This window comes from Brachycentrus maculatus, unplaced genomic scaffold (assembly GCF_059751285.1).
Source record: "Brachycentrus maculatus isolate JH-2025_06_01 unplaced genomic scaffold, ASM5975128v1 h1tg000104l, whole genome shotgun sequence".
Taxonomy (NCBI): domain Eukaryota; kingdom Metazoa; phylum Arthropoda; class Insecta; order Trichoptera; family Brachycentridae; genus Brachycentrus; species Brachycentrus maculatus.
Genome location: NW_028280858.1, coordinates 459,062 through 474,832, shown reverse-complemented (window position 1 = coordinate 474,832; position 15,771 = coordinate 459,062). Strand labels below are relative to the sequence as shown.

The window sequence follows — 15,771 nt, the reverse complement described above, 5'->3', positions numbered from 1 at the left end:
ATCAGTTTGAATATTTCTTCGCCGGGGTGCCCGTACCAGGTACGGGCAAATCCGCAGAGGCCTATTTTTTTGCCCGTATGTGGTATAGGAGAATCAAGCAAAGGGTATTGGCAGGGAAAAATTAGTATTGAGGAATAGCTTCGCAACTAGCCAGATCAATGTCCAACCAAAAACCTCGACAAACATATCCCTCAACTGTCATCTGGTGTCATTTGTTACTTTTCATATTGTAAAGTGATGGATATTTTTCCCATGAAATATTTATCAGGAATTGAAAAATGGTAATATTTAATAATAATAATTAAGGTTAAGATACCTAGCAAAAACAGATACACTGAAGACAATTTATAACATTTTAAAATTTGTTCCAGAAGTAGGTTCTATTGAAGTGTAAGTTAAAAATAACAAATCATTAGCAGATGGAATAACATTGCCATATAAAAAAAAATTATATATATATTTTTTAAACCATTCCCTTATATATTTTTTTACACAAATAGAACCATGGTAATTTTCTAGAGAAAGTCACTTTTTTTTAGATATTTATATAAGGATGACTGTTTTGTATGTTTCGTTAAACTTTTAATTGATTTTAAGAATACGGTCGAAAGTCTATCAGCATTGCATCTTCTTTTAATTGCAGAGTAAAACATATGACTCGGTAACGGACAAGTTTATGGACTTCAGCTTTGAGAAAACAAATAGTGCGTACATGTTGTTTTATGAAAGGAACTCTCGGGGATCTTCCAACGAGACTGTTTCCCAACAGTCTCCCACTGTTCAGGTGAGGAATTGTACCTACAACATACCCTACTTTGAATATTGTGTACTTTATGTATGTTGACAAAGATTTCAATAGAGATTAACTTCACCTCCCAATGAGACTGTTTCCCAACAGTCTCCCACTGTTCAGGTGAGGAATTGTACCTACAACATACCCTACTTTGAATATTGTGTACTTTATGTATGTTGACAAAGATTTCAATAGAGATTAACTTCACCTCCCAATGAGACTGTTTCCCAACAGTCTCCCACTGTTCAGGTGAGGAATTGTACCTACAACATACCCTACTTTGAATATTGTGTACTTTATGTATGTTGACAAAGATTTCAATAGAGATTAACTTCACCTCCCAATGAGACTGTTTCCCAACAGTCTCCCACTGTTCAGGTGAGGAATTGTACCTAAAACATACCCTACTTTGAATATTGTGTACTTTATGTATGTTGACAAAGATTTCAATAGAGAACTTCACCTCCTAATTAAGAATATTTTCCTATCAAAGTATAATTTTTACCATTTATTATGTTGTATATTGAGTAAAATAAGGTTTGGTGGCGTAGAAAATACAAAACCGCAGATGGTCATCGTATTTTTATTTCATTTTTATATAATTAAGGTACTTCATACATTTTTCAATTGAATATTTATAATGAAGAATTTCTTTGCTATGTTCATTAATAACATTTATCAAATGTAATTTATATCTGACAAAATATATTTGATTCTGTGCACATAAAATAATAGACTGTGCTCAGACACTTTTGCACTAAGAATCTTTTTATTAATGGAAATTAATTGAGTACAAAGAGGTTCAAATAAAATATCTTGTATTTTTGCTACAACCAATATTCTTTATTTATTATTTACAATATTTTTTTTCTGCCTTACAGCCTTCTACTTTAGAAATGGCCGACCATGTCACAGAATGTAAGATTAACGAAGCTCCTCCAATAACACTTAGTCCCTTACTACAAAATTGGATTTGGGAAGATAATATGAATTTTCTTCATCACAAAAACATATTCCAACATGCTTATTTTACGTAAGTTTTTTGTTGTTACTACATACTTTAACTCTAGAATCTATTTTTACCAGATATCTCTCAAAAAACAAATCAAGACAGATAAACACTGTCAAGACAAATAACACTCCACTCCATGTCTCAAAAAAAGTATCGGCATATAACAACTATGATAATCAAAGATATTTCTTATTGGTTCAATGTAGAGATCCAATGAATATATATTTTTATTTTTCTCTTCAAAAAGCATTAAAAAAATTAATTGATCTGTATTTTTACTTTATAAATTTCACTAATTACTAAATGATTTGTATCTGTTTTGATGCACTCAACAACTCCAGGATGTGAACAATAAATATTGAATTTTTTTATTTAAAAAAACTATAATTGTGGAACTGTAAATGACTATGGAGTAATCTCACAAGACAATGGTACATTTATAAGGGTTTCACATTTAATTTGATTAGTGATACTATTGTATTAGGTCTGCGATACATTGTTAAGAATCTAGTAAACTGAAAAGTCTTAACAGCATCCCATGTAAGTTTATTATAACACAGAATACTGTTTTACGTTTTAACTGTGTATTAATTGATGTTTTGTCAATAGATTCATGGGGCAGATGTGTAGCTACGTACCGCAATCTCTATTAACATCTCAACCGGAAATAACAGAAATTGCTGCACAACTTTCCACGTCGTTCTTCATCGAAACATTTATTCACGCCAAGGAAAAGGTGAGGCACATTATAACTTATGTTATTACAAACATTCTCGACTTTATTTGATAAGAATTCAGTATTGAATTGTGATTATTCAAAACACATATCTCTCACTCCTTTCAACAACGTCATATATATAAAAACACTTGATTTTTTAGGAGATCGTTTTTAAAGTTTAAAAATGTAATGAAATGTGTTAAAAATAAGTATCAAGCCACTTATTGAACTTTTTACTGTGCAACAGATCTTTTTAGGTAAAACCGGAATGTTTTTTCTGCATTTGAAAAATATTTAGTTTATTTAAAAAAAAATTAAACAATACCTTTTCTTCAAAATGCAAAAACAACACTTTCTGCCCTGTAGCGGGTAGATATTAAGTTTAAAATATGCCGCTTTTGCTGGGATATATTACATTTTCTGGGCATTCCGAAAACATGCACAACTGAAAATTGTCAATTTTTGATATATGACATTGTTGAAAGGAGTGAGCGATAAGTATACTTTCTTAAATATATGTTTTAAACTTCAGCCAACCATGGTGTCGTGGGTAGAACTAGTCACAAAGCAATTCAATGCGTCTACCGCTGCCTCTGAGTGGTTCCTGAGTCACATGGCTAGCGACACTTGGTGGCCGATGCAGGTAAACACTGATTAATACTTACCATTGTTAGGCACTCAATATAACTAATCCAATTAATAAAGACGGTCTGAAATTAGTACACAGTGAATTTAAATACACAATTGATTAATGAATTGGAGCCCTGTTTTGATTAATCATTTGGGACGATTTCAGACAATTTCAACGTATTTACAAAATATTTATATTACGATACATTGTCAAGGAAATGTTTTTAAAATTCGAAAAATGATTTTCCTATTTGTTTACCTTCATACTCTGTACTCTAAAATTGTAATTAATAATGTTAGAAGTCGAAACATACTCTTATTCAATAACTTCATAGTGATAACAGTGATTGTAATTTTTTTAAATCTAAAAGACTATATTTTTTAATGCAATATTGAGTCTGGCGTTTGAGCGGAAAAGTTACATATGTATTTCATAATAAAAAAAGCTAAGCCTATTTTACAATATTCACTTTTTTTAATGATTCTTCAAAAAACAAATCTCACTCATTATAACTCTGATTATTTATTTAATTTTATTATTTTATCAAGAATTGTAGAAAATTTTGTTTTATTGGTTTGACCAAGTTTAAGTATAAAAAAATAATATTTAATATTGAGATGTACTGAGCCCTTGATACCAAAGGTCCCACAAGCAAACAACTTTCCAACAATGAATACATATAAAGAAATTTCAAATAATTTGTTTATGTCCTTTCAGTTACCATTATATCTATCACTAAAAATATTAACTTTTAAAAATTAATTTCTAGGTATTGATTAAATGCCCGAACCAAATGGTACGCCAGATGTTTCAGAGGCTATGTATCCACGTCATTCAAAGATTACGGTAAGAACATAATAATTGTCACGAATTACACATAACTTTACACTAGTGTACATTTTCCCTTACCCTGAGTCTTATCTTCCAGAACTAGTCACTATACACTGTACTTGCAAGGCTGTGATGATGCTGATGATATAGACACGGAAATAGGCGAAGCTTCTTGTGTAACAAGATTTATCAAGATGCTGCTGGATTTGGTAAATGTATTGACATTTTATTATATTTTATTTATTTTGGTAAATATCTATTTTTTCAAAGTGAATCTATGCACAACTTGGAAAAAGTTGGAAAAGGCAATCCTTGGATCACTCCAAAGTACATATATGTTTTTTTTTTCAGATGATGCATATACAAGAAAAACTTGTTCAAACAATGATAAATTAAACTTTTTATGGAATCCAGGTGCATTCTACACCACTTTCATACAAAGCTTTTGATAATTCGTAATTGTAAAAATATTTTACCCTTATCCGCAACTAAAAAATAGTTAAAAAGCTGATGAATTCATCCATTACTTAGTAGCGGATTGAAATTCTTTGTTATTTTATTTACAATATTATATTGATATATGTTTCGATTTCTACACGACTTTCATACGAAGCTTTTGATAATTCGTAATTGTAAAAATATTTTACCCTTATCCGCAACTAAAAAATAGTAAAAAAAAGATTAATTCATCTATTATTTGAGTAGCGGATTGAAATTGTCTGTTATTTTATTTACAATATTATATTGATAAATGTTTAAATTTTTAATATTGGTTAGTAAATTTTTAATTAGGCAAAAAACATATATATATATATTTATATTTTGAAATGATTAATATGCTATTCACGCAGATGGAGAATGGTGCCAAGGCTCACCTGCGCCACCTCACCGAGTACTTCAGTCTGCTGTACGAGTTCAGTAAGATGGGGGAAGAGGAGAGCCAGTTCCTGCTGAAGGCTAATGCCATCTCCATGATGGTCTCCTTCTACTTGGGACACACTTCCACTTCAACGGTATGTGTCTTGCAGTAATAAATTCCCAACAGTAAAATAAAATTCTTCCTTTCAATGTTTGTAACACTACTATTGCCTATTTAGAAATGAAGCAAACTGCATAAAAAAAAACAGACCTTTTTTCTTCTTCAGGAATACTTCATATGTTAAACGAAACTCAAACAAAATTCTATTTATTGTCTTCAGACACTCATTGTGAAATGACATTGCTGTTTGATATTGCTCAGGTGTTTTCAGTAATCCTGCTTTGAAGAAAGAATCAAGTTTTGTTTGCACTTTTGCACTTTTTTCATGTTTTTTTATTTATTGTAATCAACTCTTTAAAATTATGAAAATGCTTATAATACAGTTGAGCTTTGTATATCTGACAAATAGTCAATAATTTGACCGTATTTTTTGTCCGTTACGTCCGAAGTTCGTTAAATAGAGATTCGTTATATTGAGGTTATACTATATTTAGGCAAATGTTAAATTAAACTATGGTAAACCTAGTATAAAAAAATTAATGGTGTCAATGACGTCTGAGACATTACTATTTATCATTAGAATCCTAACTCATCAAACCTCGTCCCTTAGTTTTTCCCTCTACCTCCTTCCCTGAACTCCCTTTTTTCTTTATCTTCCTTATTATCATCAATTTGTAATTAATGTTTTTATTTTATGTTCAAGTACTATCTACCCTCTGATTTTAAACAGCTTTATATGGTATCAAACGTTTTGATGAATATCACTAGTCTGTGTTGGGTTGGTTGGAAGATATTGCTTTTTAGCAATAAGCCCGTCAATGTACTTATTTCTTTTCTGTACATGAAGTTGAAATAAATAAATTATAAATTAGAATATTGGTATTAATTTTTTCTCACAAATTATGTTTGGGATAGGCCGATGGTTCCTCGTCGGATGAAGGCGGCGGTGACAAGCTGCGTCCGGCCGCTTTGGACAAGATGGTGGCCCTTGTTGCGGGGCTCGTGGAGCGATCTAGGGACTCTCACAAGTCCCTCAATCTTACCTCCAAGGACCAGAATGCTCTGCAAGGTGGAAAGGTCAGTGCTGAACATTCGTGAATACTACTATCTATATAATCAATGTGACAATTTGAGAATTAATGATTACAAAAAAATATCCTTTATTTGAAATTGAAGGAACCAAAATTACAAAGTTGTTTAAAATTTTTAATATTTGTAAAAAGAAAGATACTCAAATCACTAAAGCAGTGAATGAAATGAATAGAAATATAAATAAGATAATAAAATTAAGCATAATAAGGGAGTACTGTTTTTTCCAATTTAATTGTTGAAATATCTGACTAATAATTTGTAACATCGCAAGGATAAATAAAATAACAGATCCCTGATTTTTCTTGCGCTCGGTAATTAGTCCGCGCCATAATCATGCCCCATATCTGTCTCACTCTCGACGCTACGCATCGCCAGTGGGTAAGAGTGACACACGATGCGAGCTTTGATTTATTTATGTTACGATCTTATTTGTTTATATTACGATATATTTCAAGAATAATGTGACACAAGTGTATTATAGAGTACCAAAAAGGCACAATGAATCCCATTGAACGTTTTTGTTTAGGAAAATAAATCGTTTCTTAACTAAATACATGATAAAAGTAATCATTTTAAAAACAGCTAAATACCGCCGCTTAACCAAATAAAGGAGTTGTGAGGATCCTCCGGATAAAAAGGAAAGAAGTTGAGCCATGCACTAAATCCCCTACATCCCAGGTAGCCATGATGCTCAACACTGAGCACAACGAAGACGAAAAAGAATTGGAGAGAAGCCTCTAACCGATCCCTTTATATTTCAGGGTTTCCCATTCCTTTACCAGCAGACTCGGGATTGTCTGAACTTGCAGCAAACTAAGACCCTCATCCATGCCATGTGTCGCTGGAATGAGAGACTTGCCCAGCACATCATTTCCATGATCTTCCAAGCCATAACAAAGCATACTGAGGTTTGTATCATATTAAATTAATTTTATTGTGTGGTGACTAATTATCGAATTCTCGTATTTACATGACAATGTGAATAGGTTAATCTGAAAAGTTTTCAGAATGTGATACAAAGAAGTGTTTGATATTGTACACTCTACAGTACAGTACAGTTGGGCAGAGCGCTACATGTTTGACCTTTTCACAGTGGAGATATTGTATATTGAAAATTAGTATTATTTCCATAGTAGAATTATGTATGCTTTATGCACTTTTACAATGGAAATATAATATGAGTAACTTTGGTAAAAAAATATTTTTCTTTTATTTTAAGACATGAAATAATATGAATACATAAATGTTTGATTTTTTCAGAGTTGCCAGCCATTCTTCAAACTGCTTTCATTGCTAGTGGAAAGTGGGGGCGGCTCTCCATCGGGGCTGCCCTGCTTCACACAGCTGGCCCTGCACCGAGTCTGGGATGCGGCGGAGACTTGTCCTCACGCTGCTATAGAATGGCTCGCTCTGCAGGTAAATATTTGTATTTGGTTTTTAATAGAAAACATCTTATGCAATTCTTAAAACACGTTTTTGAGTGTGTCCATATCTTTGTTCTCAAATCTGGGTTTGCCTACTTGGGAGTTATTTTTGTTGATATCTCAACATAGATGAAGAAAAATATGGATGTATGGGTATTTACAGGGCTTACGACCGGTCATAGATGGTGCGAGAACTAGCATGTAAAAGAAGGTGTCTATTGAAGCATAAATACAACTTCCGAAATTGGAGTGGTGTGGTAATCATGGGTAGAATGGTGAATGTTATACATTTTAAAGTGACCACTTGAATTAGCCTATGACTGGTCATAAGCCCTGTAAATACCTGTAAAGGGCCTACTGGGTGCAGCCATATTAATACCTTTAAAGCGTTAATTTAAAAAATGAATAAACATGATCTGTTTGTGTAGGTGCCTCGAAACAAGATGGTGCACACGTGCGTGCTGCAGAGCGCCGACAGTTGGGTGGAGACGTACCTGCTGGCGCACGCTAACCAGCGCGTGCGCTCCGCCGCCGCCTTCCTGCTCGTGTCCCTCGTGCCCTCGGCGCACTTCCGCCAGGGCTACCGCTCCAACATGCGCTGCATCCCCACCTACAAAGATATCCTCCTGGGGGAAGACGCCTTTGTCGTCCTGCACCAAGTAATTTTGTTTGGCTCAATTCTAAATATTTATTTATTTCACTTTTAACACGTTAAACGCCACCAGGGGGCACCAGTGACCTCACCTGTGTTGGACCGCAATGCCATGCGGGGCACCAGTGACCTCAATGATGAGCTATATTAAAAATGCTTTAACTGTGGAACCCAACATCAAATCAAAAAAATTAAAAACTAAATGGATTACATTATATTATTAAAATATGTAAATTACAGAAAAGTTCAAAATTGACAAATTTTAGTATTGGCGTTTAACATGTTAATAAGTGGATTTTATATTTTTATTAAAAAAAAAAAAACTATTAGGTAAAAATCTGCTATATACAGATATGTTTGATCTGGAAAAGATTATATACTTTATCCAAGGCTTTTTCCAAAGTGTACGATGTTTTTCAAAATCATGCGTAAATTTAGTTTGAACTGATTAACTAAAACCAAAAGATCTGGTGTTTACAATTTTTTGCCCGGAAATTGTAAATTTATCGACAGTAGCATTTACTTAATAAAAATATTGTATTTAATTCCCACTTATTTGGAGCTAAATAAAAAATTCATTAATTTGAATCAAAACCCATGCGTATTCAATACATATTTAGTTTAACTAATTGGTTTTTTAATAAATTCATCAAAACTAAAACAGGATATTTTCAGGTGTATGTGATACTGCTGGGAAAATTAAAGGCTGCCAAAAAGTACATCGATGTGAGTCTACATGGTCCCATGAAGCTTACTGCTTACTTCGGTGTCATGTCCTACTGCCTGGTTTCCAGAATGGAGAAAATAATGGTGAGTTCACACCACTAAATACTTCCAGTGCATTTGAATATAACTATTTAAACCTACTAAAATTAGTTCACACAAATAAAAAAACTTGCACGTAATAGCAGTCACTAGTTCAACTTACACAAGTTTGTAAAGGTACAGATATGGAACCACAAATGCCCTAGCCATTGCTACTACTCCCTTTTTTCTCTTTTTAATTAATGATATGTACTATTTATTACTTCTCCATTTTCTTTAAAATAGATTAGTAACGTTCTTGACCCTGAGTTTCACTTGTGTCATCTGTGTCTCTTTAAATATATTTTTCTCCTAGGTTCAAAGAACCAAAGCTCAGTGTTGATCCCTTGTAACTATTTTTCAACCGCACCCTTTCACAAGTTGTATAATTTTCTAGTTGGGGCAATACTTCAACGACCTCTGGGAGCTGTTTCATCCGGGACTCAGTGAGCCCAGTGTGGCGGTGAATCCCAACAAGCAGGCGCTCCTGGCCTTCTGGCAGGCCATCTGCACTGACTGCCAAGAGAATGTGCAGCTCATTGTGTCCAACCCCTCCGTGGTCAAGCACATCGCCTTCAACTATATCCTGTGAGTGGATGTTATCTAGATATCTACATATTCCTCTTCGTTTATTTTTTTTACACTTTGACGAAAGATTCCAACCTTCTCTGACATTCCTGCCTGCTGTGTGTTTTATCTATATTTGGGTTATAACATATCAGTATGCAGGGCTCTTTTTAAAAATAATAGGTCCCGGAACGCACTTCATCTCAAGCTTTTTACTTAATTTCTTTTATTTATTTAAATTTCATTTAAATATTCATGACAATACCATATTTCATCATTTTGATGAATTATATAAATATAGATTGTAATTACATAAGTGCAAACATTGCTTTGTCTAATTGATTTTAAAATATTTTAAAAAATATATCTATATCCGTGAATAAAGGTGCTGGAACGCCGTTCCATCGCGTCATAAATAATCATATGACGTTTAAAATGTCTCTTCATCTTCCAATATTGTCAAAAACACGTGAACTTAGGTAGTAAAATGACTATGAAAATTGTATAAATAAACACAGATATTCTGTATGAGCATGGAAACATGAAGAAAAGTTGTAATTGAATGTGTGCACTTTGTTTAAAATCTAGGGCTGACCATGAGGATGGGGAGGTGGTGGCGTACAACCGCGTGATGCTGCCCTCGTACTACGGGCTGCTGCGCCTATGCTGTCAGGCCTCGGGGGCCTTCACACGCACGCTGTCTCAGCACCAGAACATCCACTGGGCCTTCAAGAACATCACGCCGCACCCTGCGCTGTACGCGGCCGCTGTGGAGGAGCTGTTCCGCCTCATGCAGCTGTTTGCGGCTCGCTCGCGCGACGCCAGCGAGCAGGAGCTTCGGGAGGTCAACTCCTTCCGCAGAACTACACTCACCGCCTACCTGCAAGGTACCATCCCATCCTATACCCTTTCAATAGATACATTTGAACTGAAATAAATGGTCCGGCATTTATAATAATTGACTGGCTAGGAATGCGTATTTGCAGTTAGCCGATCCAACAAACAAATAGTGGAAGAAGCTACTGGGGCACTGAAAGCGTTCTACAAAGTTTATTTGATTATTTTTGTCGTACACATATTTTCAATTTTAAAGTTACAACAATGTGTCACTCTTTGAGTTTTCCCATGTCGAGGGCACATTTTATAATACTTTTCTTGTTCAACAAATTATTTATTAGTTACTTGCATATCATAAGTCATCCAATGACATGGCCGATGATGCGATCTATGTATTCAGTTTCTACCCCCCTCAAAATCTTGAAAACTTGACTCATTGCAATGCCTATTTACTTGACGCTTATGTTGGCTTAGTGAAATACCTTAATAATTGGCCTCGTATAAAGAGTCCATTATCACTTGATTAGTGCTCTTCATCCTTTTGCTCATGATAAATCAAACGAAAGACTGTGGGTGAGGTGTGCGTTTTGCATTAAAACATTACCATGTAAATTACCGCTAGACAAGGAATACACTTTTGACAATGCGCATTTTCCTGCGTCACACGAACCACTATGTAAGTCAGTTAATATGACATTCAATCATTCTGTCAGACAGTATAATAATCTATGTAAATCTTTCTGCTTTAGGATTAAATGGCAGAACGTGTTGGACCACTTTGATATCAGCATTCCGTACTCTTGTGGAAACCGATGATGATAGATTGTACATAGTTTATAATGGTGGACTGCAATTAGCATTTGAGGTTTGTATTATTCCTAATTAAAAATAATAAATAAATAAAAATAAGAAACAGCTCCTACCCTTCTCTTCAACTTTCAATGTCCCAAAGACACAACTGTAAAATTAAGACTTGGCTTCACATACGGTGTTCAAAAATTATGCAGAATGCATCCAAACACGTGTCACATTTCGGATGGGTGTTTTTTTATGCCTACAGACTGCTGGCGACGGGATTTGATAATTGTGTATAAATGGTTTAGATCTTCTTTTCTGACTTTGAAATTAGGCCGCCGCAGAATGTAAAATTACACTTCCCGCCCTTAAGCATCAATCGACTGAACGGGTAGAAATACCTTTCCTGTCCTTAGTGTGTTAAGAAATAGTTGCATTCACCAAGTAAAACTTAAATTCAAAATAAATAAAACAACACACAGCTTGCCGGTGATCGCTTGGAGGTATGTGAATGAGCGTGGTTGTGTTAATGTCGCAGGCGCTGCACACGCTGCACGCCATGTACCACGAGGTGGGCGGCGCGGGTGGAGCGGGCGGGGACCTGCGTGAGCTGCTGGCGCTGGGCGGGGAGCTGTGCCGCTCGCTGCGCTGCTGCCGGGACTGCAAGGAGGCGCGCGCCGCGCTGCACGCCTGCAAGGACTGGCCCGAGGCGCTGCGCCGCCTCGCCACGCTGCTCAACACCTACAACCCGGCCGACATCCGCAACCTGGCCATAGGTAGGGACCAGTGGCGGTCGGTGACTTTTTGTAGAAGGGATGCTGGACATCAAATATTTATACTCGTACTTACTACGTACTAGATATCAAATATGCACATCTAGACGCCATCTCCATAAATCCAAAACTCAATCATTACAGATACAAAATATTATCAAATCATTTTTATTTATTTAAATTATTAAGTTAATCGCAGGTTAATAATATTCAATAACATTTAACTTAAGTCTTTAAGCTTAAAAGCAAACTGTCAAAGCAACGCGCTCTTTAAGAACAATCCAATAGAGTATGTGATTCTGTTCATTATACACATTAGTATTAATGACGTTTTTTGTACGTCAAATCGCATCCAGTATTGCTTGTTTACGTGCTTTTTACTCGTTTCACAGTATTTGAGAATGTATGTGTATTTAGAATCGCCCGCAATCTTTGTATTGTGTCGTTCGTTGCGCGTACGCTGAGACGGGACGATATATGCACGTTATTTTATAATAATAATATTTGTATGATTTTACACAGCGCTGTTTTTGTAAAAAAATAACATAATATGGTCGCTGTAGAAATATCAAAATATTTAAATTGCAGTATTGCTGTTTCAGGATAGAAGTTTAAATCTTTTTACTCTTAAATGCAAGGGATGCGGAGCATCCACAGCTTGCGTCCTGAAATAAAATTTGTTTGAATTTTAAAATGTTCTATGTTGATACATATTAGCAGAGGTCACTAGCGAGTTGATTATGATTGATTGGGTATTATTTGCTCGCAGCCCTGATAAAGGAGTTGCTGCTGCTGCTAGGCGGCGCGGCGCTAGCGGTGCTGGTGCCGCTGTTGTCCCACTGCCACGCCGCCTTCCAGGACACGCGCAACGCCGTGCCCCCCGGCCCGCACTTCCCCTCGCGCTCCCCGCCCGACACCAAGGGCTCGGCCGTGCGGCCCTTCCGCCCCATGGTGCAGATGTGCGTCCCACACGCACAACTGCAAGCCCGCAAGGTGAGCAATCTATCATAGTACAGAAGACGGATTCCGCTATCATGAATAAATATATCCTAGTCGTACAGGAGAAAGTGACCAACTACCAAAACGTAAAATGTTCAGGAGGGCCATTTAAGTCACTTTTGCTTGGCAACGAAATAAACATCAACGCATTTAGTCATTTCTAACAAGTCAATATATTATACTTCCAAGTTTAAAATCAATTTTTTCAGGGCAATATTAAGCTAGTAAGATATCAAATAGTCAATGATCACGGTTTTGTAAAAAAATGCACTTGGTCACTTTCTCCTGTATGACTACGATATATCATGAATAATATATGTTGATAATTTATTTATGCTATTTTTAATAGATTTTTTTTATAGTACCTACCTAATTTTTACCTGTATACATGTAAAAATTCACAGCAGTACTTACTCTTAGTAAAGAAAAAAAATATTTAAAAAAACAATAATTCATTTGAAGTAGGTTCATACTATTAAAAAAAAACAAAGTTGCATATGTTTCGCACAGAAATGTCGCTATGCTGTTAAAGGGCAGAACGCGGTGCTAGAAACATTCATTAGTGGAAGTGGAAATGATAATTTTAACAGGGTGTATATATACATAAATATGTATTTTTTCCATGAAAACCAAAACTGCAATGTTTCATAAAAATCATAACAATTTTTATTTACTGATTTCGCGTTTTATTTGTAGAGCTCTAAAATTTATATTTTTAAATATTAAAATCATACACTGATCTCTAGGGTCTATATTATTTTAAATATAAAAAATAATTCCTTGGGATAACTGTTTTGCCTTGTTAGGGCATTATCAAACTACTGTTGATATAAATATTTAAAATTAAAAATTTTCCTTTTGAAATTCCTAGCACATTACAAAAATTATACATCTGCCAGATGAAATGTAAGAATATTTCTAACGTAGAAATCCTAAAAATAATTAATACGAAAAGCCATAAACTGCAACATTTTGAAACAATAGAAATTCATAAAAATATAAATAACAATAAACCCATAATTAACAATATGACAATGACTAAAGCCTCCTCCCTTTTGTCTTTGTTCCCACTGAAAAGAAACAAAAATTAAATTAATAAATAAAAATAAGAAACAGCTACTACCCCCTCTTCAACCTTCAACGTCCCAAGGACCCAACTCTAAAATTTAGAATTAGCTTCACATACGGTGTTTGAAAATGATGCGGAACATGGGAAAAATCCATGGATCATGTTCCAAAAAAACATGGATCCAAATCCATTTCGGCAAATTACGCCAAACGTCTGTCAAAAATATAACAAATCATCGGTAATATAGCGAAGCGTTATATTGTAGCCTCGGTATAACTTTGGTGTTCTGTAATATAATAGGTACGCATAAATGTTACAATATTGTTTATATATTATACTAACTGTACTGTGTATGTCCGCTTTCATAGTGTTATGGTCAGCACGCTCGGCTACCATCGAAACACGTGTCACGGTAGATTTTAAGAAATAGTGGTATTTACTAAGTAAAATATTAATTAAAAAAGAATATTTGTAATTGGTTTGTGTCTTGTGTCAGGGCGTGGATCCAGAGTACGACAACGCCCTGAGCGAGTTCTACCTGCCGTACCACTCTCTGCTGGACGCCATGTGCCGGCTGGGGGTGGAGCGCGGCTGCTGCACCCCGCAGCTGCTCACGCTGGCCACCATGGCCGCATGCGAGGCCGCCCCGCTGCGCTTCACCCTCTTCCCCACTCTGTGGCACGAGATCTACGTGTCCGAGGTAACGCCATTGCTTGTCCGGAAAATGATTACGTGTTCAGGTGGTGGAAGATTAACAGCAAAAGATTGCTAGTTCTTTGAATTTGGTTTATTTTATATTTAAGTCCGCCTCCGTAGTGTAATGGTCAGCACGTTCGGCTACCGTTCTGGAGGTCCCGGGTTCGATTCCCAAGGGGGGTAAAATAAATATAAGTGATTTTTTCACTGTAATATTTATTTAATATTACCCTGGACTGGTACCTGAAGCGGAGGGCTGATCACCTTTCCTTCATGTGTAAACGATCAAGATAACACTGCGTTTATATGACGCTGTGCCCTATGCACCATTGGGGTGCAGATAAGGGTTTTATTATTATTATTATTATATTTAAGTTACTGGGAGCTCTAAGTGAGTGACTGTTTTTAAGGAAGGACTAATCTAGATTGACGCTTGCCAGACTATGTGGGTATTCACACAGTTGCAGGTAGTTATTGTCACCACTGTGTCAGCAATATACCCACATTCCTAACAATATGTTTATTTTTTTCAATATCATATTCCTAGAAATTGTGAATTTTTTAAGGAATAACCCGCAAAACCTCTGTGTTTAGAGACTTATCTGCAGATTGGATAGTAAGGATAGGGAAGGTTAATGTAAAAAATACATCACAAACACCCAGACCAATTGAATATACATCTCGCTTAAATTTATTTTTCAATTGGCGGGAATCGAACCCGTAACACCAGTTTTGCAGTCGAACGTCTACCCAACTACGCCACGGCGCCTGTCATGTAAATGATTTAGAAATTCTGATGAGCTAAGCCAATGATGGTCTAATGTAAATAGGGTTTTGAGACAACGATAACAAGACAATCCAACGAGTCACTGTGTGAGCGTCATAATATTTCCGTTGAAAGTCACGACCGCCTACAAGTTCACCACCGTCCTTGTGAGTTTTCGCTTGCTGTTTAAAAGTTAATGGTTTCTTCCATGTCTTCCTGTTCATCCTAACACCAAAATGTGTTTCTGCACATCCAATGTCCTCTTGTTTGTCCACCTTTGTTCTGCTAGCAATGTTATCTCTGTGGGGAATTCCATATTACTGCTTATTACTA

At 35.6% G+C, this 15,771-nt stretch overlaps 1 protein-coding gene across 4 annotated transcripts in view; it reads left to right on the top strand.

The window, feature by feature from the left end:
• The window catches only part of puf (ubiquitinyl hydrolase 1 puf), a 44,602-nt gene that overhangs the window by 26,052 nt on the left and 2,779 nt on the right, over nucleotides 1-15,771 (top strand). For 3 of the 4 annotated variants that reach the window (XM_088258780.1, XM_088258779.1, XM_088258777.1), the window contains exons 35-52: nucleotides 644-784; nucleotides 1,675-1,826; nucleotides 2,415-2,541; nucleotides 3,056-3,166; nucleotides 3,924-4,000; nucleotides 4,083-4,200; nucleotides 4,837-4,998; nucleotides 5,880-6,041; nucleotides 6,818-6,964; nucleotides 7,317-7,472; nucleotides 7,909-8,139; nucleotides 8,808-8,942; nucleotides 9,334-9,524; nucleotides 10,092-10,390; nucleotides 11,090-11,205; nucleotides 11,674-11,911; nucleotides 12,678-12,901; nucleotides 14,473-14,676. In XM_088258780.1, the coding sequence (XP_088114906.1) occupies nucleotides 644-784; nucleotides 1,675-1,826; nucleotides 2,415-2,541; nucleotides 3,056-3,166; nucleotides 3,924-4,000; nucleotides 4,083-4,200; nucleotides 4,837-4,998; nucleotides 5,880-6,041; nucleotides 6,818-6,964; nucleotides 7,317-7,472; nucleotides 7,909-8,139; nucleotides 8,808-8,942; nucleotides 9,334-9,524; nucleotides 10,092-10,390; nucleotides 11,090-11,205; nucleotides 11,674-11,911; nucleotides 12,678-12,901; nucleotides 14,473-14,676 (2,991 nt within the window). The remainder of the gene's footprint in view (nucleotides 1-643; nucleotides 785-1,674; nucleotides 1,827-2,414; nucleotides 2,542-3,055; nucleotides 3,167-3,923; nucleotides 4,001-4,082; nucleotides 4,201-4,836; nucleotides 4,999-5,879; nucleotides 6,042-6,817; nucleotides 6,965-7,316; nucleotides 7,473-7,908; nucleotides 8,140-8,807; nucleotides 8,943-9,333; nucleotides 9,525-10,091; nucleotides 10,391-11,089; nucleotides 11,206-11,673; nucleotides 11,912-12,677; nucleotides 12,902-14,472; nucleotides 14,677-15,771) is intronic. The other variant, XM_088258778.1, reaches the window with a different exon arrangement.